The sequence below is a fragment of the Stenella coeruleoalba genome (genome assembly GCF_951394435.1).
Source record: "Stenella coeruleoalba genome assembly, chromosome: 15".
Lineage (NCBI taxonomy): Eukaryota > Metazoa > Chordata > Mammalia > Artiodactyla > Delphinidae > Stenella > Stenella coeruleoalba.
The window spans coordinates 25161192-25184083 of record NC_137161.1 but is presented as its reverse complement, the minus strand read 5'-3'; the positions used below and the strand labels follow the sequence as shown (position 1 = coordinate 25184083).

Here is a 22892-nt window from a genome sequence, read left to right as displayed (position 1 = left end):
CTTCGGGGCACAGGAAGGGGGGGCGCCCGACGATCGGCGCCGGCGCGGAGGCTGAGGGCCCCGCCCCCCAAGGCTCCGCCCCCGCCCCCGCCCGGAGGGCCGCCGAGGCCCCTCCCAGCCCGGCCCCTGCACTGGCCAGTCTGAGAGCTCGGCCCTACGCCAGCCCCTCTCCAGGCGCTCAGCTTCCCCGTCTGGAAAAGGGGAGCAAACTCCAGCCTTTAGGGCGGCAAGAGCCGCGCAATGAATTCCAACAACACCGTTCACCTCTGCGACTCCCCACCTCCCGGGGAGAAGCGGCCACTACGGAGTAAGGAGCCACCCAAGGGGTCATTTGCACCGGGTAAGGGCTGAGCGAATGACGGCCAGCGTGGAGTACTACACAGCCAGGAACAGAACGGGAGGGGCTGCGCTTGCCCACCGAGGGCAGGTCCCGCACCGTTATAGGGTCAACACAGCAAACGGAAGGAGCACAAGCGCGCCACCTGGTGGACAAAACCCGCAAGTGGCTTCGCCTGTGCGCGTCTGTATCTTCTGCAAAATGGGAGTAAGGGTAGACACATCGTACGGCTGTTTTGGGGGCTGACTGACAGTGAAAGGCTTAAAATAGGGACTGGCTCAGGGAAAGCCCACCTAAGGGTTTCCTAAATAGGTCCGTGTGGACCGTCTCCCAGTCACCCTCCCTTCCACTCTGAAGCTCTACTTGGGCTTCTCTTCCCCCTGGCTCTTCTGTTCTGGCCCCCTCTTCAACCCATCCTCCACACAGCTGCCAGAGGGAGCTTTTAAAATATAAAACAGGGTGTGTCACTCCTCTCTCAGACTCACCAGGGTCCTTGTCCCCCGAATAAAGCCCAAGACTGAACGTCTCTACACCTTGGCCCTCACCTCAGGATTCCAGCCACACTGGTTTCTCTCAGGTCCTAAGGGCCCTTTGCCCACGTGGCCCTCTCCTGCTTGGTGTGTTCTTCCTCTTCCTCCTCAGTTAATTTCTTCTATCCTACAGCTTTAGGTCAAGCACCACCTTTTCCAGGAAGCCCTCCCTGATCCTCTCATTTGTTTGAGTCTCCTCCAGCAGGTCCTGAGAGCTCCATGAGGGGAGGGAACGTGTGTCCCCACAACCTGACACGGAATCAGCCTGTTGTAATTATCTGTTGCATGTTTACAAATGTCCAGAAACATCTGGAAGGAGCATAGCAAACTGATCAGAGTGGCTCCCCTGGGGCTGGAAAAAGGAAGGGAGTTCATTTATTACTTTATCGGACCAGTTTTTAAATTAGGGTAAAAGTGATGAAGCCTACCTTTCTTGGGGTGGTGAGGCTCAAATAAAATGAAGCCAGGCAGGGACAGGGAGAGGGAAGTAGAGAATGGGCATTTTCCCAGCAACCTTGACCTCTCCCACCCTCACATTTGCTCCCAGTACATAGTCCCCAAACCGGGCCCAGACATCGTCAAAATATTTATTAAAACCAAAGCAGAGGGAACAGAGCTGTTAGGAAGGCAAATCAAAGTGCAGATTGGAGGGTGGGGCAGAGCAAGAAGTGGGGTGGAAGGGGCACTTCAAATGCCACAGGAGGGGCCCCTGTGGTCTGGGCTGGGGGGGAGGCCCTTCACCCCACCCCTCCCGCCCACCCTGTCAGTGAAGGTCCCCCACTCACCTCTCCCATCTCACATCCATCCTGGGGGCAGCTGGGGCCCTGCAGTGACCCCGTGGGAAGAGACCACCCCCTCGATCCACCCATGGCTGTCAGTCAGTCAGTCTGTCTCCCTCCCTCACTTTCCCAATAAATAAACCATTCAGGCCTCAGCTCCTTCAGAGTGGGGCAAAGAACAGCTCAGGGACCCCTGCCCTCGCTCAGGGGTAAGGGAGTTGCGGCATCAGCCCCGCATCCCTCCTACCCTTTGCTGATGCCCCAAGCTTGCCAAAAAGGCCTTGATAAATAAATAACGCTCCATTAAAGCTTCGATCAGAAAAACCTTTAAGACGACAGAAGTGCTCTCGCGGTCCTGCAAACGAGCAGGCCAAGGCCTCGCCACCCGGCCTGGTCAGCACGCAGGATTCTGGGGGCAGGTGGCCACCCTGGGCCTCGCGGGGCCCCTGGAGCAAGGAGACCAAAAGTGCAGTTAGAGCCCCCGCCATGCGCACACATGGGCTCATGCACACACACGTGGACACACTGGGGCGTGTTTTCAGTGCACACACAGATGTGTTCACCTTCATTCCCCGGTACATGCACACACACATGCTCACACACCACTCACCCCGTGTACACACGTGTCGGGTGTTGGGTGCATGCACATACACACCACAAACAGAATCCTTCCCTTCCTGGCTTGCTCAGCCTCCTGGCAGTAGCCAGACTCCAGAGCTAGAAGCTTCTGGAGGTAGGGGAGAGGGGTATAAATTAAACGTTTCCAATTGGACTAGGAGGACGGCCAGGGGCAGGGGGCTCCAGGGCTACAGAGACAGGGTGGGCATCCCAGGAGGCCCTGGTCCCCCTAAGCCCCGTCAGAAATCCAGGGGAGTGAGGTCCCCAAAGTCACAGTCGAAGAGGTCTCTGATGCCCTCGCCCTCCTCAAGGCCGAAGTGGTAGTCGAGGGCCTCGTGCGGGGGGGACAGGCTGATGAACTCCTCGGGGAGGAGGCCGGCGAAGTCCTCCCGCACGTGCTCCAGGAGCGAGTCAGCCGCCACCAGTGGGGACAGGCGGTCCTCTTCCATGGGGGCCCGCAGGCTGCCCATCCGGGAAAGCAGAGGTTCTGGGGAGACGGGGGAGCATCACAGGCCGGGGACACCCCGGCGGGGAGGGCAGAGGGGCTGTCACACCTGCCCACCCACCCGGGAGAGGGGGGCCCCACCCCGCCCTGCCCACCCACCCTTCACCCACCTTGCTCCAGGCTTAGCAGGGACTGACTGGGATCCGAGGCAGGGGATGAGGGGGGAGATGATGGTGGTGGTGGCACTGTGGTGGCAGGGTCAGCTGCCCTGTCCTCCTCCCCAGAAGCTGCACCCTGGGACGGGGTCTTCCCGGGGCTGATCCCGCCCGCACTCTCCTCAGGGCACAGGAAAACATCGATGGGGCCTTGTTTGCTCTTAAGGGAGATCTGAAAGGTCTGGGTAAAGGTAGCAGGCAGAGTAAACTGAGGCTCAGCTAACTACCAGCCCAGCCCAGCCTGTCCTGTTCCAGTCTAGACTCCCAGGTCTCACCTCTGAGGAGTCCACGGCTTGAAGCTGGGTCTCGGGGGGGGCCTTGATCACCATAACCATCTGTTCTGCAGGGTCCGCAATGCTACGAAGGTCCTGGCAGGTCACGTAGGCCAGGGTTGGTGGAGTCAAGGACCACATGACCTTTGGCCTTTGGGGGCCACCCACCCAGACAGCTCATAAGGCAGAGCCCATACCCACTGAGTCACTCCTGTCCTCTGCATCTCCCACTCCAGGGCCTGGCACATAGCTGGCACTCAATCCTATCTCATGCCCCTGAGCCTCAGTTCCCACATCTGTACGAGACCACTCTCTACCCATCAGATCTTAAGGTAATAATGGCTGCCTGCAATAATTTCCTATAAATTACACAAATACAGGCTTGGTACTGAGAATTTACTCTGACCCATGACCTTGGTGTCAATTAGTAGTTATCTCCAAAATGTATAAACGTAATTTGGGTATTCACTTAAAAAAAAAAAAGCTTATTTTAAAATAAAGTTTCTATTTTTGTAAATAAAAGACAAAAACTTATATCTCTAACCTTGAAGCTACAACCAGGTACCGAATCATTGTATTAAATAAATGTTTGTTATTGGTATCCTAGCTTTTCTTGTTTCATTCTGTGCAACTTTGGAATAGGATTATTTTCCCCTTTTACAGATGAAGCTGAGACTCAGAGAGTAACTTGTCCAGTGTCACACAGTGACTAAAGGCTGGGCCAGGACTGGTATCCAAAGCCAGAACCCTCTCCTGAATCCAGGGCCCAGGGTAGCCTCTCTATTCCCACTTGCATGGGGCCACGGTCACCCTCCAGGCAGTTCAAGGATATCGCTGGCTGTCAGCATCCTCGGAAAGCAGACGCAGCTGAGTGGTGCACATGTGGATCAGGTGGTCCAGCTGCCGCTCGCTTTCCTGCAGTTGCTGGAGGTCCTGGGTCAATCCTTCAAGCCGCCCACCGATCCCCACTGCTGCATGGCTGCCTCTGCCGGGAGGCAAAGGGAGGGTTAGTAGCTCCCGGCCCCTCTTCCCAGGAGGCGTGACCCTCAGCAGAACAGTCTGCTGCTGCCTCTGTTCTGTAAGACCCAGGCGAGCCCTTGCTCCTCTTGGCCTGGTTCCTCAGCTGGGAAACAGCAGAGGGCTGAAGCTGGGCTCCAAGCAGACTGGCCGGGTTCAACGTCGGGCCTGAATGTCTGTGAACACCCATGTGTCCCTCATAGGGGGCTGGGTAAGTGAATGAGGACAGACATGCCGTGGAATACTATGCAGTTGTGTTAAAGGACAAGAATGCATTAGATGCAGACATGGAAGCATTTCTAAGACATATTGAAAAGAAAAAAATGATGTAGAGTGGAATATCTACCGAAAACTGAGAACACAAATGTGTCAGAGAGGGGAGTAGGATGACCGGGGAAAGAGGTGAGAAGGGAAAAATAAAATAAGAATTAACAAGAATAAAACAGCTGTGTTAAACAATCTCATCAATGGCAACAGAAGCCAGAACAGTGGTCACCTGGTGGTATGAGGAGTAGACTGTCTGGGAGGGGCACAAGGGAACTTTCTGGGGTGCTGGAAATGTTCCTTATTCTTATCGAGATGGTGGTCACCCAGGTGAAGAAATATGTAAAGTTACACTGAGCTACACAGGTAAGATTTGTGTTCTTGCCTGCATCTATCACCTCAGGGAAGCCAACTTTCCTCTCTAAACCTCGGTTTGCCCAGCAGTAAGGTGGTAATCCGGGCAGCCACAGTGGGTATCGCTATCAGCTCCTCCGGGCTGGCCTGGCCCCGGGCCTCCACCCACCCTCCTGTTTGGCTGGTACCTACAGCCACTGGATGTGGTTCTTGGACTTCTTGGCGATGAGCTGGATGCCCTCAAGGACGTTGGTGATGTCATAGATGCGCCGCTTCTGCACCTTCAGCACCTCAGCTGCCCAGTTCAGGTCGACGACACCATCGGCCGAGCGGCTCAGCAACTCCAGGAAGCGCTTGGTAGTCAGATTCAGCGATGTTTCATAGCGTGACTTCTCCCCTGGGGATTTCACACCTGGGGGCCAGGCAGGGTAGGGTCCCTCAGCACCACCCCCACCCCCCAGCCCCAGCCAGGCTCTGGGGAATGGGGCTGAGGGGCAGATGGCTCCTTCCCCTTGGTGAGGCCAAGCAGGGAGGCCCTGTGGCAGCCTGCCAACCACAGTATTCCTCTTCCGGCTGGGGAACTCCCCACACCCCAGGGCTTGGGGAAGCCATGCCAGGCGGCCACTCCAGCTGCCCCTTGGGGCTCCCAGAGGCCTGGCTCAGGCCCAGGCCTAACAGATCAGAGCTTAGTCTGCAAGCATGTTTGTCTGCCCACACCCCCCAACCTGGGTCCAACCAGGAGGTCTGCCCTAGCCCAAGCTCGGGGGGTACCTTTTCCTGGGTGGCGGCCTCTGCCCCGAGCTGGCCCACTGCTCTCGGCCAGGTACTGATGGTCAGTTTCCAAGTCCAGCCTCCGCTTCACCTACGGCAAAAACAACGGGAGGATGCCCAGTAACCAGGAGAGTGGGGCCACAAGAGACCTGGCTGAGGGCCTGGTGTTCCCAAGCCGCCCCCTGCCTCAGTCTCTCTCCCAGGATGCCCAAATGTGTGAGTGAGGGGGAGGTCCCAGGGGACACAATCCTACCCCATAGGACAGAACACTCAACTGGAAGGCAGAAGTCCAAGCCCCAGTTCCACCACCACCTTCTTGGGGGCATGCGGTAGTTTGCAAATGTTTTGATACTCCTCCTTTCAAAAGATGGAGCCTAATTCACCTCCCCTTAAATATGGGCCAGATCTGGTAACTTGTTTCGAATGAACAGAATATGGTGGGTGTGTGTCACTTCTGAGACTGGATCGTACAGGCACTGGAGCTTCCTCCTTGCTCTCTTTATTGGATCATTCACTCTCGGTGGGAGCCGGCTGCCATGTCATGCAGGCACTCAAGCAGCCCTAAGGACAGGCCCAAGTGGCAAGGAACTGAAGTCTCCCCCACAACAGCAACACAGGTAAGCTCAGAAGCAAATCCTCCAACCCTAGTCATGCCTTCCAACGACTGCAGCCGGGCCAACATTTTGGCAGCAAGCTCAGAAGAGGCCCTGAGCCAGAAGCACCCAGCTGAGTAACCCCTGAATTCCTCACCCCCAGAAACTGTGTGATAATGAATGTTTGTCATTTCAAGCCACTAGGAGACAGGTCCTCTGAGTGAGTCGCTGCCTCTCTCTGGTCTCTGTCTGTGAATTTGGCAGCACAGTAATGGCCCCATTTTACAGATGAAGCAACTGAAGCCCAGAGAAGCTCACGGTCATACAGGCAGGAGGTGGCAGAGCCAGGAGTCCTGCCCAGATGCCCTCTGATTTAGTTACACCACTCGAGGATGGAGATTGCCCTGGAGGTCTCACAGGCATCTCCACTGCATCCTGATGTACCCTCCCCTCCCCTCCCCACAGGGTTTCCTGAGCTAGAGCCTGGTTCAGCCCCACCTGCTGCCCTCATCACAACCGGCTGCCAAGAAATCCTGTCCCCACAGCCACCAGCGCCTCCCACCTGGACCAGCTGTCTTCCCATTGGCCTCCCTGCCTCCATCTGTCCCCCTCCACCTTAGTATCCTCATCTGCCACCAATTCTCCACAAGAACTTCTGCTGAGACATCTTTCTTCACAAACCTGTGTCTCCAAGCCTCAGCTCATGCTGGTCCCCTCCCTGGTTTGCCCTTGCCTCCCTCCCTCCTAATTCACACCACCGCTTCCCGCTCTGTGGGCAGGCACCTTACCCATAACCTAAGCCTTTCCGATCCCACAAGAGAAACTGAGGCTCTTCTCCCTCAGAACTGCCTCAAACCCAACCTTTCCCCACATGGTCTCTCGCTACAAATTTCTGCAGATGCGTTTGTCTCACCCAGAAGCCAGGGAGCCCCTCAGAGGCGGGCACTGGGTCTGAATAGTCTCTGTACACAGGGTCTGGGCATCAACAAACGTTTGCTGAATGAACCAGCCCACATGCTGACACTCCCTCTCACGCACACACTCATGGATTCCCTCAGGGATCCGCGACTAGAAGAGCTAACACGCGCTGAGTGCTTCCTGTGTACCGAGCACCACTAGGTAACTGCTTTCCTGCGTGCGATCATCAAACCCTCCAACCATCTTGCAGCAGGTGCTCTGAGGACTTCCACTTCCTGAGGAGCCTGCACCTCGGAGAGGTCACATAGTGAGAGGTGGAGTCAGGATCTAAACCTTAGTGGGCTGGGCAGAGGCTAGTCCGGAGGCCAGGCCCCCTGAAGCCGAACCAGAATGTACCCCCTCTCCAGCCTTGCCCCTAGGGCCTGAACCCTAGTATGCTCCAGCCAACCGCACCCCTTGCCTCCTTCCTGCTCCCCACAGGGGTGCCCACCCTGAAGGCAGATCAATGCCACACTCTAAAACAAGGGCTCAAGCAGATGGATGCCCATTTCTGCTGCCGCTCTCTAGAGATGCAGGCACAGGGACCCAAAAGGCAGGGGTGAAGACAAACAAAACACTGGTGAAAAAATCTGGATGACTCAAACACCTATCCATGGGAGGAGACACAAAAACTGGTTCATCCAGCCTCTGGAATACCACGCTGCTGTCAAGACGGACTGAGGCAGGCTGATACAGAAGCCTCCCAAAGACATATTGACAGCTCATGAAACCATTTTCTCTGGTTCAGTTTCTATTACTACAGAATCCATTTCAGGGGTGACCTCTGTACGGGAGGGAGGAACATACGGGCCATGTTGCCTTATCTCTAAAGTGCGGATGATGTGCTGCTGAACACGGACATAAAGGAAAAACGTCAATTTCTAAAACTTTAGAAAAAGGAAGTTGTCATAACCGCCTTAAAAACAAAAGCAGGCTCAGGAGGAGAAAAAAGGAAAAATGGATGGGGCTGGGATCTTGTCCCCCTCAACTTTCTAGCCTTTTAACTCTTTTTCTATAGTAAATGAGTATTATATTTAGTTTGTTTTTTAGCAGCCATGACAACAGGGTAGAGGTGGACAGGAAGGGCCAGGAGGAATGGCTGAATTGCAGAGACTTGTATGCAGGAGGTACTCAATGAATGCTCACTCGTGCAGAAGCTGAGCCTGTCACTTGTTTCAAGGACTGCCCCAAACAAATGCTAGAGCAGGGGGTCAGTGGAGGCCACAGCTCAGATGGCCAGTGGCTACCCACAGGTACAATGTTAGGGGGTGTTGGATGGCAAAAGCTGGGCCTATGTTTCTGAACTTCAGCTCCAAGACTGCACCAGCCCTCACCCCTGCCCACGGAAGAAAACACCTACTGGCCCTTAAGTACTGTGAGGGCAGAGGCTCCTTACTTGCCTGTGCCTAGAACCTCATAGGTGCTCACTAACAACTGTTGAATGAATGGAATGCTCAGGCCCAATGAGGCTGCCCCTGACACCACTGGGGGTGGAGGAGAGGGCATACGTCCTCAGCCCAGTCCCTGGCTGTCCCTCCGAGCCTGAAGCTCAGTTCCCCAAGGGCAGGACCCACAGCCCTGGGCCTGCTAGGTACCTGTCAATCAGCTAAACTGGAGGCTACTTGTCCAGGCTCCAAGCTGGTACCCACAGGGACAGGTTGCTGGGGTACAGGAGACGAGTCAGGTGGCCCACCCCTGGTGCAACTTCCATCCGTCTCACTCATTAGGAGGAAGGGACCCTGGGCTTCCTTCAACCTCTATTAGCATCTCCAGTATGCAAGGCATCCCAGCAGTTAACCACTCAGGAAATCTGGATTGGTCCCAGCACTCACTAGCTGACTTACTAGGGAATGTTCTAACATCTCTACGCCTCAGCTTCCCTACCTGTAAAAGGGGAAGGTTGTTGAAAGGGTTAAAAGAGTTAATTGGGTAAAGTGTTTGGCACAGCGCCTAATACACAATACAGTCTCAAAACAATGGTGCCTGCTATTGTTATTATTAGCATCTCGGTGATTCCGGAAGGAAGGCCACACTGGGCAAGGGGCCAAGGGGGTTGGGGGAACCTTGCCGGGATGCCTCAGGGACCAGCTGCCACCCAGGCCATGAGCAGTTGGGCGGCTTCCACCACCTTGCCCTGGGCCCTGCCTCCTCCCACAACTTGCTCCAAGCCCTATGCGGAGACCCCATCCTGCCCATCCATGCCTCACCTTCACCCACAGGTTGTGCCAGTCAAACTGGTCTCCACACCCTGTCCTGGAGCCCACAGGGCCAAGCTCCAGGGCTCCACTCCCTTCTCCCCCTGTAATTCAGCCGCTTCTTTTGGGCCCCCTAGTCTGAACTGTCTTGAGCCTCTTGCTGCTCAGGGAGCACTTTATCAAGGCATCTCCCTGGGGCATTTACTCTCTCCTGGCACCGGGGGCCTCCTCTCCAGCTCCCAGAGGCCCAACCCACCCAGTACTTCCACTGGGGCCCAGGGGTCTGCCTGCCTGATTAATGAGGTTCCATGGCAACCAGGGTCTGGGAGGGTGGAGGATGGCAGATGGAAGGACAGGCAAAGGGAGGGGATCAGCAGCTGGCCCAGCCACCCCGCCCCTGCAGAGAAGGCCTCCCAGCCAGGCGGCCTGTCCCCAGAGGCCCGGAGGGCCAGGCCTGCACCTGGCAGTCCCAGCATCGAGGCAGGAAGGAGGGTCTCCTCAGCGGCTCTTCCACGGTCTGGAGCCAGAACGCCCCCCTTGACCTCCCTAAGCAGCCATGCCCACCACCCAGCCACACATTCTGGTCTGAAGCCAGCAGGCCTCAGTTCAAATCTCACTTGCAGCCTTGTGACCAGGGGGCAAGTCACTTCCCCTCTCTGGACACAGTTCAGATGGGCACAGTGACAACACCGAGCTCACAGCACGGATGTGAGTTTTAGCTGCCTTGAAGTCTGCCAGAGACCTGGCATGCAGTCAGCGATAGCTGAATACACGTGGGGCAATTATTATCACTGAGTCTGACCCTTGAGCGTCTCTGGCGAGGAAGCTGAGGCCCAGAGCACAGAGCAGCAAACAAGGACTGGCCCGAGGTCACCCTGCACCCCGGGGCGGGGCCCGGAGGACCAACCCAGGCTCGGCACCGCCCAGCCCGGGCGCGTCAGCCCACCCTCCCCCGTCCCAGCTGCCGCCGGGCCAAACACCGCGCCCCGCCAGGGTCTGCGCGGGGGTCCAGGTAGCGCAGTCGGCCCAGTGTCCCTGGTGTCCGTACCGGCGGGCGGCCGAGCGCGGGGCGCGGCGCGCTGGGTGTGGGCCGGGGCGCCTGCGGCGTGGCGAAGAGCAGCAGGTCGGGGTCGCGGGGCCCGGCGGCGGGCGCGGCGGGGCCGGCAGGGGCCGGCGGGGCGCTGGCGTCCTGCGCCGTGGAGATGATGACGATCTGCGAGGAGTCGAGCAGCCGCAGCGCGCCGGCCCCGAGGAGGGCCTCCAGCGCCGGCGCGCAAGGGCCACCCGTGGGGGCCCCGGCCACGGCCATGGCGCTCACGGCCCGCGCGGCCCGGGTGGCAGTCGGCGGCGGCGGCGCGGGCCCATGGCGGCAGGCCGAGGCGAGGACTCGATCCCGCTCCGGATCCCGCTCCGCCCCCGGCAGCCGCTGCCTGCAAAGTCCCGGCCACTTTTACGCGCCAAATCCTTTTTGCCGCGAAAGAGCCACGAGCCGCCGAGCGCTGCCACCATTGGCTGTCCGGACTGTGACGCAGGCGACGGCGACGGCACCTATTGGCTGCAGCGCGCCGGACCTGCGGCGGAGGGCGGGACGGGGCGGCGGCGCGAGGCGGTCCGGCCAATCGCAGGACGGGGCGCGCGCAGGCTTTGTCGGGGCGGTGCCAGGCGCGTTCGCACTCCCCGCCCCCAGAGGGGATGACCCCTGTCCGAAGAAGGGGGCAGCCAACCGCTCCCCGACGTACCCCATCCTGCTGATGCCTCTAAGTGGAGATAGAATGTCCGTTCTGCATATGTCACCGTCAGCTGACCCCACGTGACCCCCAGAACCCCCCACCTGTGGCCCCAACACACTCAGGTCAGATCTCTAGAAACTGCCCCTCCTCTTTTCTGGGTTCTCACCTCCAAAACCCCAGCCACATCTCCCTTCCTCAACTTGCCCCACCAATGCCATTCACTTTAAAATTCTGCACCCACCCTATCCCTCTCACCCAGAGTCCAAGCAGAAGATGGGGAGGGATGTCTGACTCAGTGCAGCTTGGGGCTTTTCTACAAGCCCTCCTGTAGCTGGAATCTCTTCAACACCCTATGCACAGCTTCTGCTTAAACTGATTCATTCACTCATTCATTCAACAAACGTTTTGAGAGCCTGCTCTGTGCCCCATTCTTGACTCCTGGCCCTAAGGAACTCACAGTTTAGTGAAAAGGGGAGGAGGGAAATAGAGAGGTAACAAATGTTTACAATATGATGTGGAATTTCCACTATTAAAGTAATTTCAGGGGGCTTCCCTGGTGGCACAGTGTTAAGAATCCGCCTGCCAATGCAGGGCACACGGGTTCGAGCCCTGGTCCGGGAAGATCCCACATGCCGTGGAGCAGCTAAGCCCATGGGCCACAACGACTGAGTCTGTGCTCTAGAGCCCACGAGCCACAACAACTGAGCCCTCCAGCCACAACTACTGAGCCTGCGCGCCTAGAGCCCGTGCTCCACAACAGGAGAAGCCACCACCATGAGAAGCCCGCGCACCGCAATGAAGAGTAGCCCCGGATCGGGCAACTAGAGAAAGCACGCGCGCAGCAATGAAGACCCAATGCAGCCAAAAATAAAAAAAAAAAAATTAATTAAATAATAATAAATAAATAAAGTAATTCCATGTTAGATCTAACAAAGGGAGAAGGTGAGTGTGCTGAGCATGAAAATGCATTTAATCCAGAGGCCCTGGGACCTCTCCATCAGCCATTTCTCATTGCTCAGTTCAGCTGATTTGACCAATATTGTCCTCTCCTCTGTGCCAGGCTTTGTGCCAGCACTGAGGGCAGAGATGTGAAAGGTTTGATGATTTCTATGAACTTGCCTGCCATCTGGTGGGGATGACCCATCAAAAGAGAAAAAAAAGTAGCTAAGACGCAATCAAGAATGAGATCCCTAGGCCCGGCATAAAGACCCCTTCTTCCAGGGAGCCCTCCGCAGTTGGAGCTAGCTCACTTCCTCCATTGCCCAGCCTAGCCTCTGTTCTAGCACTGAGTGCACAATGCATTTCTCTCTCTGCCTCCCCTATCAGACTGGGAGCTGCATTAGGGCCTCTTCCCAGCACTGGCCTGGTCCACAGCAGGTGCTGAGAAGGGTTATTAAAGAAATAGAGACTGATGCTAGAGGCTACCTGGAATGCAATGAGAAGGCCCTGGTTCTCCAAGAGTAGCCCTTAGGCCCCCGGTTTCAGAATCACCTGGGTGCTTGTTAACTATGGGCCCACCCCAGCCCTGCCAACTTAGAATCTAAGTGCCTAGGAATCCTCATTTTCACATGCACCCCCCCACCCTCATTCCAGGTAATTTTTATGCACGTTCATATTTGACAACAAATTGGTATTCCTGTATAACCAAAATGTATGGGGCAGCCTCGAATTACAGCCCCTGTGGACACTTCCTAGCCTCAGTTTCCTCATCTGTAAAATGGGCTTATTGGGCTTCCCTGGTGGCGCAGTGGTTAAGAATCTGCCTGCCAATGCAGGGGACACGGGTTCGAGCCCTGGTCTGGGAAGATCCCACATGCTGCGGAGCAATGAAGCCTGTGTGCCACAACTACTGATCCTGTGCTCTAGAGCCCGCGAGCCACAACTACTGAACCCACATGCCACAACTACTGAAGCCCGCACACCTAGAGCCTGTGCTCCGCAACAAGGGAAGCCACCACAATGAGAAGCCCGCGCACGGCAACAAAGAGTAGCCCCCACTGGCCGCAACTAGAGAAAGCCTGCGCACAGCAACGAAGACCCACAGCCAAAAAGAAATAAATAAATTTATTTAAAAAAAAAAAGGGGGGGGTGCTTATTGCCCTGGCGCCTTCCAGGGTTGCCATGTGGATGAAAAGTATAGGTGTTTCATAAACTATGAGGTGGCTTAGGAACGCATCAGGAGTTTCCTAAGCAGTTTGTGAAATTACTCATCGCAAATCCCAGACTATGTCAGCACTAGAGGGGACCAGAGAGACTAAATAAGCCTCTCACTTATGGTACAGAAGGGAAAACTGAGGCCCATTCAGAAGTGAAGCCAGCCAGTGATAGAATCTGGCCAACATGGATTCCCAGCCCTGGGCCTGGCCTGTCCCCCTCCTTTCTCCCTAGTTAGAGAAGCTCCCATAAGAATGGTAGGTCTCATTCTAAATAGCCAAGCCAGATCCTGACGAGAGGGTGAGAGAAGCCAGCAACATTCCCACTCCAAAGGGAATTTCCTTCCTTCACACATTCCCAAAGGGTCTCAACAACAGTAACATTCACTCTGTAAAGCCCTCTCATGCCCAATAGTCATTCAACAAACATTTCTCGGGCACCTGTTATGTACCAAGCACTGTACTGGTTGCTGGAGAAGGAAGACAGATACTACTGCCCCATTTTATACTGAGGAAACTTGAGACCTAAAAGGCATGAGCTTACCTAGCGGATGAGAGAGCTATTATTCAGGCTCCGTGAGGCAAAAGCCAGGGGTTTTTCAAAGCCCTGCCCTGCCCAAAGTATTCAAGTACACAACCTCCCAGGTAGAAGCAGGTGCCCTCCTTCCCACAATCCCTCCTGTCCTGCTGCAGCAGAAAGGAGTGAAGAGCAGAATTCCCAATGTGAAATCCAGGAAGAGATACGGGCCTTCTGTATCTATTAATACCCACTTGAAAACGGCAAAGGCCTGATAGATAGAGCCTCTTGGCCCCAAGCCCGACAGATCCTGATAAGGCTGTTCTCAACAGTTCTCAGGCTGGTAAGCTTCCAAAAAATCCATAATTACTGGGCAGCCACTTCCACTGATGATCTCCTTTCAACCTGATACTCTCATAAGTGAAGCTTGTTTATCCACATGGTGCAGGATGGAGGCTCAGAGAGGGGCACTTGCAACTCAAGGTCACACAGCAGAATTGAACAGTCTCCCACTGTAAAACCCAGGGCCTGCCCTTCATACTCACCACCCTCTGTAAATACCCCAGAACCAGGCTCAGGGCTGTCAAGATTATAATGTGTGGTTTCCAAAACGTATTATGGTGGATAGTGGCTTAATTAATAGGTGCTCACCTCCATCACCAGCTCCTTACTCCAGAGGAGTCCAAAGGAGTGGAAGCTCCTGGGCCCACAATCCTCCACCTGAACACATCTTTCCAAGAGGCAGGATGGTAGAGGAGTGATAGCATGGGCTTCTAAATCAGGTGGATGTAAACTGGAATCCGAGTCTGTGTGACCTTGGGCAAGTCAATTCCCTTCCTTTGAGCCTCACTCATTCAATCCACAGATATTTACTGAGCACTTACTATGTGTCAGATATTGTGCCAGGTGCTAGGGAGACAGTTGGAAGCAAAACACTCATCTCTGACACCTGGAGCTCACAGTCCAGTGGGAGAGTCAGAATTATTTCTATGTATCTATCTGCACAATATGCTCATTAAGAAGTTTGACAAGCGACACGAATAGTTCAAAGCTATTTATTCCACATACACCACCTCCCCTAAACGTACATTCATAGCTTAAAAAAAAATCTCCAAACATGAACATCCCATTATGATAAGGAGAAATGATTCTGTTGTGACTTAATTTTATGAAGGGGCACAGAGGCATCCATTGTTGAGTTCTGGCAGAAGGAGGTGGGGAGTTTTATGTCTGCAACGTTACATTCATCTTGAATGATCCCTTGTCACTATACTGAATTGTTTGACTGACGGTTTACTGTCCCTGGAGTAAACTGTCACTGTGCCAGTTCTGGCTGTGTCTGTCACTGTGCCAGTTCTGGCTGTGTCTGAACACAGGCCTCTTACCCATTCAGGAGGCCGTCTAACATGGGAGCAAGCCTTGGGAGTCAGGCAGACCCCAACCATGTGGCTTGGCCAGATGGGTAAGTGATTTACCCCACTGAAGACCTTTGCTTGCCTCATCCATAGAACAAGGGGCAAAGGCTCCTTGACAGAATGGGTGTCAGGGTTAAATGAGAAAACAAGACAAGCAGAGTTTGCAAACTGGCCCACAGGTATGATTTAATTTACCCAGATTATGTTTTTCCTGAATTATGAATTAGTTTAAAAAATTTTTAATTGGGAAATGCTATATAAAAATTCAAATATCTGGTTTTAACAAAAACCCAGTAATATCTGGCAATACCAGGCAGGCCATCAGGGTGCTGAGCAGTTGCTGTCCCCCATTTAGCCAGAGCCTTGACCCTCCAGGCCACGAGCGTCCCTGCCTGGCTTGCCTCACTTGGTGACCTTACTTGCCCTGCCATTGTGGGTACCTGGGTTTGCAATCCCTGATGCCTGTGCCTGGAACAGAGTAAGCGGCCAATAAACGTTAACTACTATTAGTGACATCATTACAGCAGGAGCACAGCTCCTCTGCTTTGTGGGTAGCTAAAGAGAAGATATGGACGTGGCAGAGTAGGGAAACTGGGTGTTCACAGGGCTTAGTGCCAGCCAGCAGCTGTGTGGCTGTGTGGCCTTGGCCAAGTCCTCAGCCATTAGCTGGTCCATATGTTCAGTGGGGGTGGGCCAGAAGGTCCAAGGTCAATGGAAGTGGGTAGGCCTCTGGTTGATAGGCGAGCCTCCTTTCCCTCGAGCCCCCATTATTCCATGAGCTCACACTCTGGGGACCCCTCTCCTCTCCAAGGCTCGCCCAGTGCCTCTTCCCTTCTCTCCATCACTCCAGCCTCTGCGGAGAGACTGTGCTTTTCCAAGGAGAGGGGAGAAAACCAGACACAGTGGCTATGCCTGCCCTGACCAGCATGGAAGTGAGGGGGGGGGGGAGCCCTTAGAGCACAGGGGCTCTGTTTTTTCATCTGTAAAATGGGGATGGTAATAATAATGATAACAGTGTTTACCTGACAGGGTTGTTGGGACATTAACTGAGTTATTACAGTGCTGAGGGCAGTAGCTGGCACATAGAGAGGCCTCAATAAACGTCAGCTGTTACTAAGAATGAAAGATGAATCACTGGGGCAGCTTGCCTACATCTCCTCCTGATCTTTCCAAAAGAGAAAAGAAAAAAATTCTTGTTAGGCTGCAGGAGAGTTTTCAAGCAGCAATCCCTGCACTGCCTCCCAAACTCTATTAGGTTCAAAGACAAGAAGAAAAATACATTTGGAGGGCAATGAAGTGGGTAGATGAGACAATCCCATATTCCACTGATCCTCAGACTTTTTTTTTTAGTTAGTTAATGTTTTTGGCTGCACCATGCAGCATTCAGGAATCTTAGTTCCCCGACCAGGGATCGAACCCGTGCCCCCTGCAATGGAAGCACAGAGTCTTAACCACTGGACCGCCAGGGAAGTCCTCTCTCAGACTTTTTTTTTCATATTTAACATCTCTGAAATTGGAGGGCATCACACAATCAGTGGCATGTCCATTTTTAGTCGGCAGCTCTTTTCTTTCTTAGGGGCTCAAGATAACGCTGTGCCTCATCTTGGATGGCGTCTTAGAAGTCAGGAGATAAGGTGAATGAAGAGCGCAGGGCCGGGGCCTCCCCGTCAGAGGCCCTCATTGTTCTCATCACCTCCAGCCTCACCAGCACGTTTGAGGCTGGCCATGGTGGAGCGAGCCGCTTTTCTTTCTTTTTCTTGTTTTCTCTCTGACACCTGCTGACCTGCATTTGGCCTCCGGGTTGACAGGCACATGGCAAATGCGGTCAGGGAGGGGAGTACAGAGAGCTCAGGATGAGAAGAGAAAGGCTCTTTATCATATATTAAGATATTCAGAGAGCAGGAGCCAGAGATATTCTCTCTCCCCCCCCCCTTTTTTTTTTAAACAACAACAAAAAAAATCCCTGCTGGAAGCCGGAGTTATGTATGTGCCAAACAGGCCAGGGAACCCAGCAGGCCTCCTGGAGCTGGCAATGAACCGAAACAGGGGCATTGTGTCCAGGCCACTGGCTGGCTGAGGGACATTGTTAGGGCCTGGCCCTGTCTGGGAAGGGGGGGGCGGAGGAGGCAGGGGGAGTGTGTTCCCATGACTCCCTGGGGAGTAACAACAATCGGGACCAGCTGGGAAGCTCGCATGCCAGGGGCCCGGTGGGCGGGTGGCCGCCCCCAGAGGGGCAGTGGAGGGCCACAGGGGGTTGCGGAGGCGAGGGGGGGCAAGGTCGGGGCCTGTTTCTCAGCTGGGGGGGGTCATTTGCTACACTCCTCTCTCTCACCACCCCCCTCCCAAAAGCCCTGGGCCACTGAGGTGCTCTCCAAATGACACCCCAGATCTGCCCACTTCTCTCCACCCCGCGGCCCCCACCCCCGGTCCAGGCTGCCATGGTCTCTCACCAGGACCACTGCCTGGCTTCCTCACTGGATCCTTGCTGGCAGCCTGGGCCCCTACATTCTGTTCTCCACACACAGCTCGAAGGATCTTTCCAAAATGTAAATCATATCACATCACTCTCCTGCTTAAACCTGCCGAAGGCTGCCTGTCACACTTAGCAGAAAACCCAAAGCCCTCACTCTGACCCATGAAGCCTGCCTGATGGGCCCAACCAGCCTCCAGGACTCCATCTCCAACACTCCAGTAAGCCCCCGCCTGGCACTCTGTCCCAGCCACACAAACCTCCCGCCAGGCCCTGGGATGCTATCAGCTGTTCCCCCCTCAGGGCCTGTGCACTTGGCAGATCCTCTGCAGGGTACACCTTTCCTCTACGTCTTTGCATGGCTCGCTCATCATTTGGGTCTCAGAGCAAACAGCACCTCCTCAGAGAGAAGGAGGGAAAAACAGACCCTGCCGTTCTCCTCCCAAGTCACTCTATTACAGTGCCTGTACTACTGACTTCCTGGCATCTACCACTCTGAAATGACCACATCTCTATATTCATTTGTCAGTTTTCCCTCCCTGGACGGTAAGCCCCAGGTAAGCAGGAACTGGCTTCTTTCATTGCTAAATCCTAGCCTCCCTGGACTTCCCTGGTGGCGCAGTGGTTAAGAATCCACCTGCCAATACAGGGGACACGGGCTCGATCCCTGGTCCAGGAAAATCCCACGTGCTGCGGAGTAACTAAGCCTGTGCACCTCAACTACTGAGCCCGCGTGCTACAACTACTAAAGTTTGTGTGCCTAGAGCCCGTGCTCCGCAACAGGAGAAGCCACCGTAGTGAGAAGCTTGTGCACCATAACAAAGAGTAGCCCCCACTCGCCACAACTAGGGAAAGCCCGCGTGCAGCCAAAAATCAATCAATCCATCCTAGCCTCCAATATCACCAGGTATCTAGTACCTAGCAAGAACTCGGTCAATATTAGCCATTATTTTTACTATTCCTGTGCTCAGGGCTTGGTAAACAATGTCAGCTGCCACAGGGGCAGGCTGGGAGGGTCACTCTCAAGCAGGAGTTCTGAATCTGTGACCCATGAACCCAAGTTCCATGAACTTGGACAGGAAAAAAAATTACACCTATATTTTCACTAGTCTCTAACTGAAATGTAACATTTCCTTCAATTTTAAATGTAGGCAACAAACCAGAGGCCAATTAGCAGCAACCTGGGACTTTATCTCCAAGAGAAATCACAGCTATTTCCATATCACAGCTGCCGCAGCGATCTTGAGATACTATTTATGCTTATTGCACCTGTGAAATCGTGGTAGTTTTGGACCTGCCACTAGATCTTGTTATCTAATGTGTTAAAAAAGAACACACATTACAAGGGACTTCCCTGGTGGTCCAGTAGGTAAGACTCCGTGCTCCCAATTCCGGGGGCCCAGGTTCGATCCCTGGTCTGGGAACTAGATCCCACATGCCACAACTAAGAGTCCACATGGTGCAACTAAAGACCCTGCATGCTGCAACTGAGACCTGGTGCAGCCAAAATAAGTAATAAATGAATATTTAAAAATTTTTAGAAAAAGAACATATATTATTAAATCACAAATTTAAAAAATATTTTGATAATTATTTCAATATTCAATATAATTGTTGTCTTTTGTAATCCTATTTTATTTTATGGGTTTAAAAAACCCCACTCTTGAGAAGGGTCCATAGGCTTCACCAGATGCCAAAAGGGTTCATGACCCACATAAAAAAGACACCCTAAAAAGGAGTGTCTTAAAAGAGCTGATGTGGGGAATTTCCTGGTGGTCCAGTGGTTAGGACTCCTCGCTTCCACTGCCAGGGGCCCAGGTTCAATCCCTGGTCAGGGAACTAAGATCCTGCAAGCCGCACAGCGTGGCCAAAAAAAAAGAGCTGACGTGGTCTGACCTTGATCCCTCTCTTAGCTGATGTCCAGCCCACGAGGAGAAGCTGAAGGGGGAGCCCAGAAAAGCAGGGGGAGCAAGGTTTCTGATGGAGACCCCACGACCTGCATTTCAGTGCTGCCTGGTCCCGTCTTATTTATGAAATCATGAGCACACAGGCCTGTAACAGAAAGCAGGGAGCCCTCTAAAAGCAGGAAGAAGACAGCCCAGCTTTCCCTCTGTCCTCTAGCTGGACCCCTGCGGCCTCCAGCTCCCAAGAGTGAGTCCTGTAGGAGGCCTCTGGTTAAAATTAACACCCTCTCACCCAAAATGCTTTTCAAGGCTGAAAGAAGACACCCCCCCATCCCTATGAATCTGGAACAAGGGGAGGAAAAAACGTAACATTTCTTTTTATAAATGCCCTCTAACTTGTCACAGAAAGCAACCCATCTGCAGTCACAGACTGTTGGCTCCAGGAGGTGGGGCACTGGTTTAGGAGGGTGTCAGGTTTAAAGCCTGATTCTCATAAACACAAAACACACTCACGGGAGTGGGAGAAGCGAACAACGTGGACAGAAACGCCATCTCCAGGATCCTTTCTGGAGCCTGCGAAGTGGAAGGCAGGAGCCGCGAGCATCACAGGAGGCGGCTTCTTGGCGCCTCGGCCTGTGAATCATCCCTCTCACATGGGTTCCCTGAATGACCTCCGATTTGGGAGTGGAGCAGCAGAAGGGCCCCAAATGCACTTCGATTTTGTGCTTCCCCTTTCACTTGGAGTTCTGTGGACCTGAGTGTTGGGCGTCACCTATGACAAGGCTCGGGACACCTAGGGTGGTTCATGATCTGCCCAAGATATTGGGGGACTGGAGGGTGGAGCTGTGGGGGGGTGGGAATTCGCTCAAAGAAAGGACTCACTTTTTTTTTTTTAATGATACTAACATTGAGTTGTTTTTTTTTTTGGCCGCGCGGCTTGCAGGATCTTAGTTCCCTGACCAGGGATTGAACCCATGCCCTTGGCAGTGAAAGCACAGAGTCCTAACCACTGGACCACCAGGGAAGTCCAGGACTCACTTTCATGTCAGATTATTGATCAAAAAGAAACCAAACATGCAGAGGACAAGGAGGAAATGTCAGAGTTCTTGAGATGACAGTGCAATATACAAGTTTCTTAGAAGACAGAGATGGGTGGTCGTGCAGAGAATGTCTCAGGAAGGCTGTACTAGAAAGTGCTGATAGGTGGCACCCCTGGCTGGGGTGGAGGCAGGTAGGTGGAGCTGGGGTGCAGGGGGAACTTGATTCTTCCCTGTTACACACTTTTTGTACCACTTAAGTTTTACACTATTGTGTATGCATTATTGAATAAAAAATTTTGTTTATAGCTTTGCATTGTCAAGAGACCTCATAGGAATGTAGCAGGTGCTTAATAAATACACGTTAAAACACTGTGCTGTTTCAGGAACTAGCATTTATGGAGCACCTACTGTGTGCCAAAAGCTCTCCAGCAATCCCCATTTTCCAGGTCTTGCAGAAACGGAGGCTTGGCTAGGAGGGAGCTGAGTGGGGACTCCTCCTAGGAGCCAGGGCTCTGCGCCTGCACAAGGACCACACCGCCTTCCCCCTGGAGTGAGCAGTTGGAGGCACCAGATGCTTTGGCAGGATCCAGAGAGATGCCATCTGTGAGGGGAACCTATTCTTACAGAGCAGAGACAGTGGGTAGTGGAGCTGGCCAAGCCCCAGCGGCAGTGGGGGGACGTCAGGAGGGCAGGCAGCCAAGGCTTTTACCTTCAGCTGAGGGTGGGGTAGGACAGGCTAAAAAAGCAGGGTGTCTGCAGTCCTCAGGGCCATGCTTTCTTTTACATTTGGTTGCTATGTTGGAAATAAAAGCAAACCTTTATCGAGTGCTTACTTCATATGCTATCACATCATTGAATCCTCCCGACCACCCTATGAGGTGTGCGCTATTAGAATGCCTATTTTACAGATGACAAAACGGAGGCCCAGAATGGTTAAATCACTTGCAAGGGACCAGCGAGGCTGGAACTGAGCCCAGACACTCTGGCTCCAAAGCTTATGTCCTTAACCACCCCTTGTGCTGCCTCTCAACTCGCTGCACCAGAGGCCAGTTTTAGTTTGGGTTCCCCTAATCGCAGACCCCAAGACAAGGATTTGAGTGCAAGTGGTTTCTGTGGCAAGTGGTTCCAAGCGCTGGTAGGGGCATAAGGAAGGGAGACAAGGAGGAGGTGTCATCACACAAGTGACCACTGTGGGCAGCCAGAGCTCAGTCTTGCTGGGGTATTCTGCAGGCACCTCAGAGTTATCCCACCCAGTGACAACTGGGTGAGGGGTGCAGGAGTGGGCGTAGTCATCAGTCACTGGTTGAGGGCTGCTCCCAGGATGTGTTCATCCTCTAGCACTGCAGGTCTGCTGCAGGCTGGCAAAGCTGGTGCCAAGAGCAAGTGAGGGGCCCTCAGGCAGAAAGACTCAGGGTGGCAGTTGGGTGGCTGGTGTGCACTGAAGTGGTAAGTTAGACAGGATATGGGTGGGGCACCGCAGCATCTCCAACAAAGCCCACTTGCTGACAGCCACCCTTCCCCCTCCCCATAACCTTGGGATCTCATTCAGCCTCCACGGAGTGAACTAGGGAAACTTCAAGATCCCCTCGTCCAGGCCTGCAGTACAACACTGTGCCTGAGAACACGCAGTTAGAATCAGACCAAATCCCACCTCGATGACCTAACAGGTCTGTGACTTAGTTTCTTCCTTTGTCACATGGGCTACTTGTTGGCCCCATATCATTCCCTACCACCTTGTTGCTCAAGGTGTAGCCCAGAACAGCAGCAGCAGCGATCATCCAGGAGCCGGTGAGAAACACAGAAATCTCAGGCCCCGCCCCGACCCCACTGAATCAGAATCTGCATTTTAATAAGGTCAGTGACTCATGTGGATATTTCTACTAGTAATTTCCTTTCTTTAAAATTAATTAACTAATTAATTTTTGGCTGCGTTGGGTCTTCATTGCTGCACGAGGGCTTTCTCTAGTTGCGGTGCGCGGGCTTCTCATGGCGGTGGCTTCTCTTGTTGTGGAGCACGAGCTCTAGGCATGCGGGTTTCAGTAGTTGTGGCGCCCGGTCTCGGTAGCTGTGGCTCACGGGCTCTGGAGCACAGGCTCAGTAGTTGTGGCACACGGGCTTAGCTGCTCTGCTGCATGTGGGATCTTCCCGGACCAGGGCTCGAACCCGTGTCTCCTGCGTTGGCAGGCGGATTCTTAACCACTGTGCCACCAGGGAAGTCCGTAATTTTCAAAATATAAAAAGAGATTGAAGTATGCCTATTCAAATTGGTGGTCCATGGACCAAGTCCCCTGGAGACCTGTTTGATCTGTCCAGCTT

At 53.8% G+C, this 22892-nt stretch overlaps 1 protein-coding gene across 1 annotated transcript; it reads right to left on the bottom strand.

Moving 5' to 3' along the window:
• Positions 1–2139: 2139 nt before the first annotated feature.
• E2F1 (E2F transcription factor 1) lies at positions 2140–10771 on the bottom strand. The gene is made up of 7 exons (XM_079946168.1): positions 10396–10771; positions 5603–5693; positions 5024–5243; positions 4029–4181; positions 3200–3314; positions 2880–3105; positions 2140–2751 (listed from the first exon to the last, which is right to left on the bottom strand). Exons 1-7 carry the CDS (start codon positions 10654–10656, stop codon positions 2504–2506), a joined length of 1314 nt encoding a protein of 437 aa, XP_079802294.1. The 5' UTR covers positions 10657–10771; the 3' UTR covers positions 2140–2503.
• Between the last annotated feature and the right edge of the window lie 12121 nt (positions 10772–22892).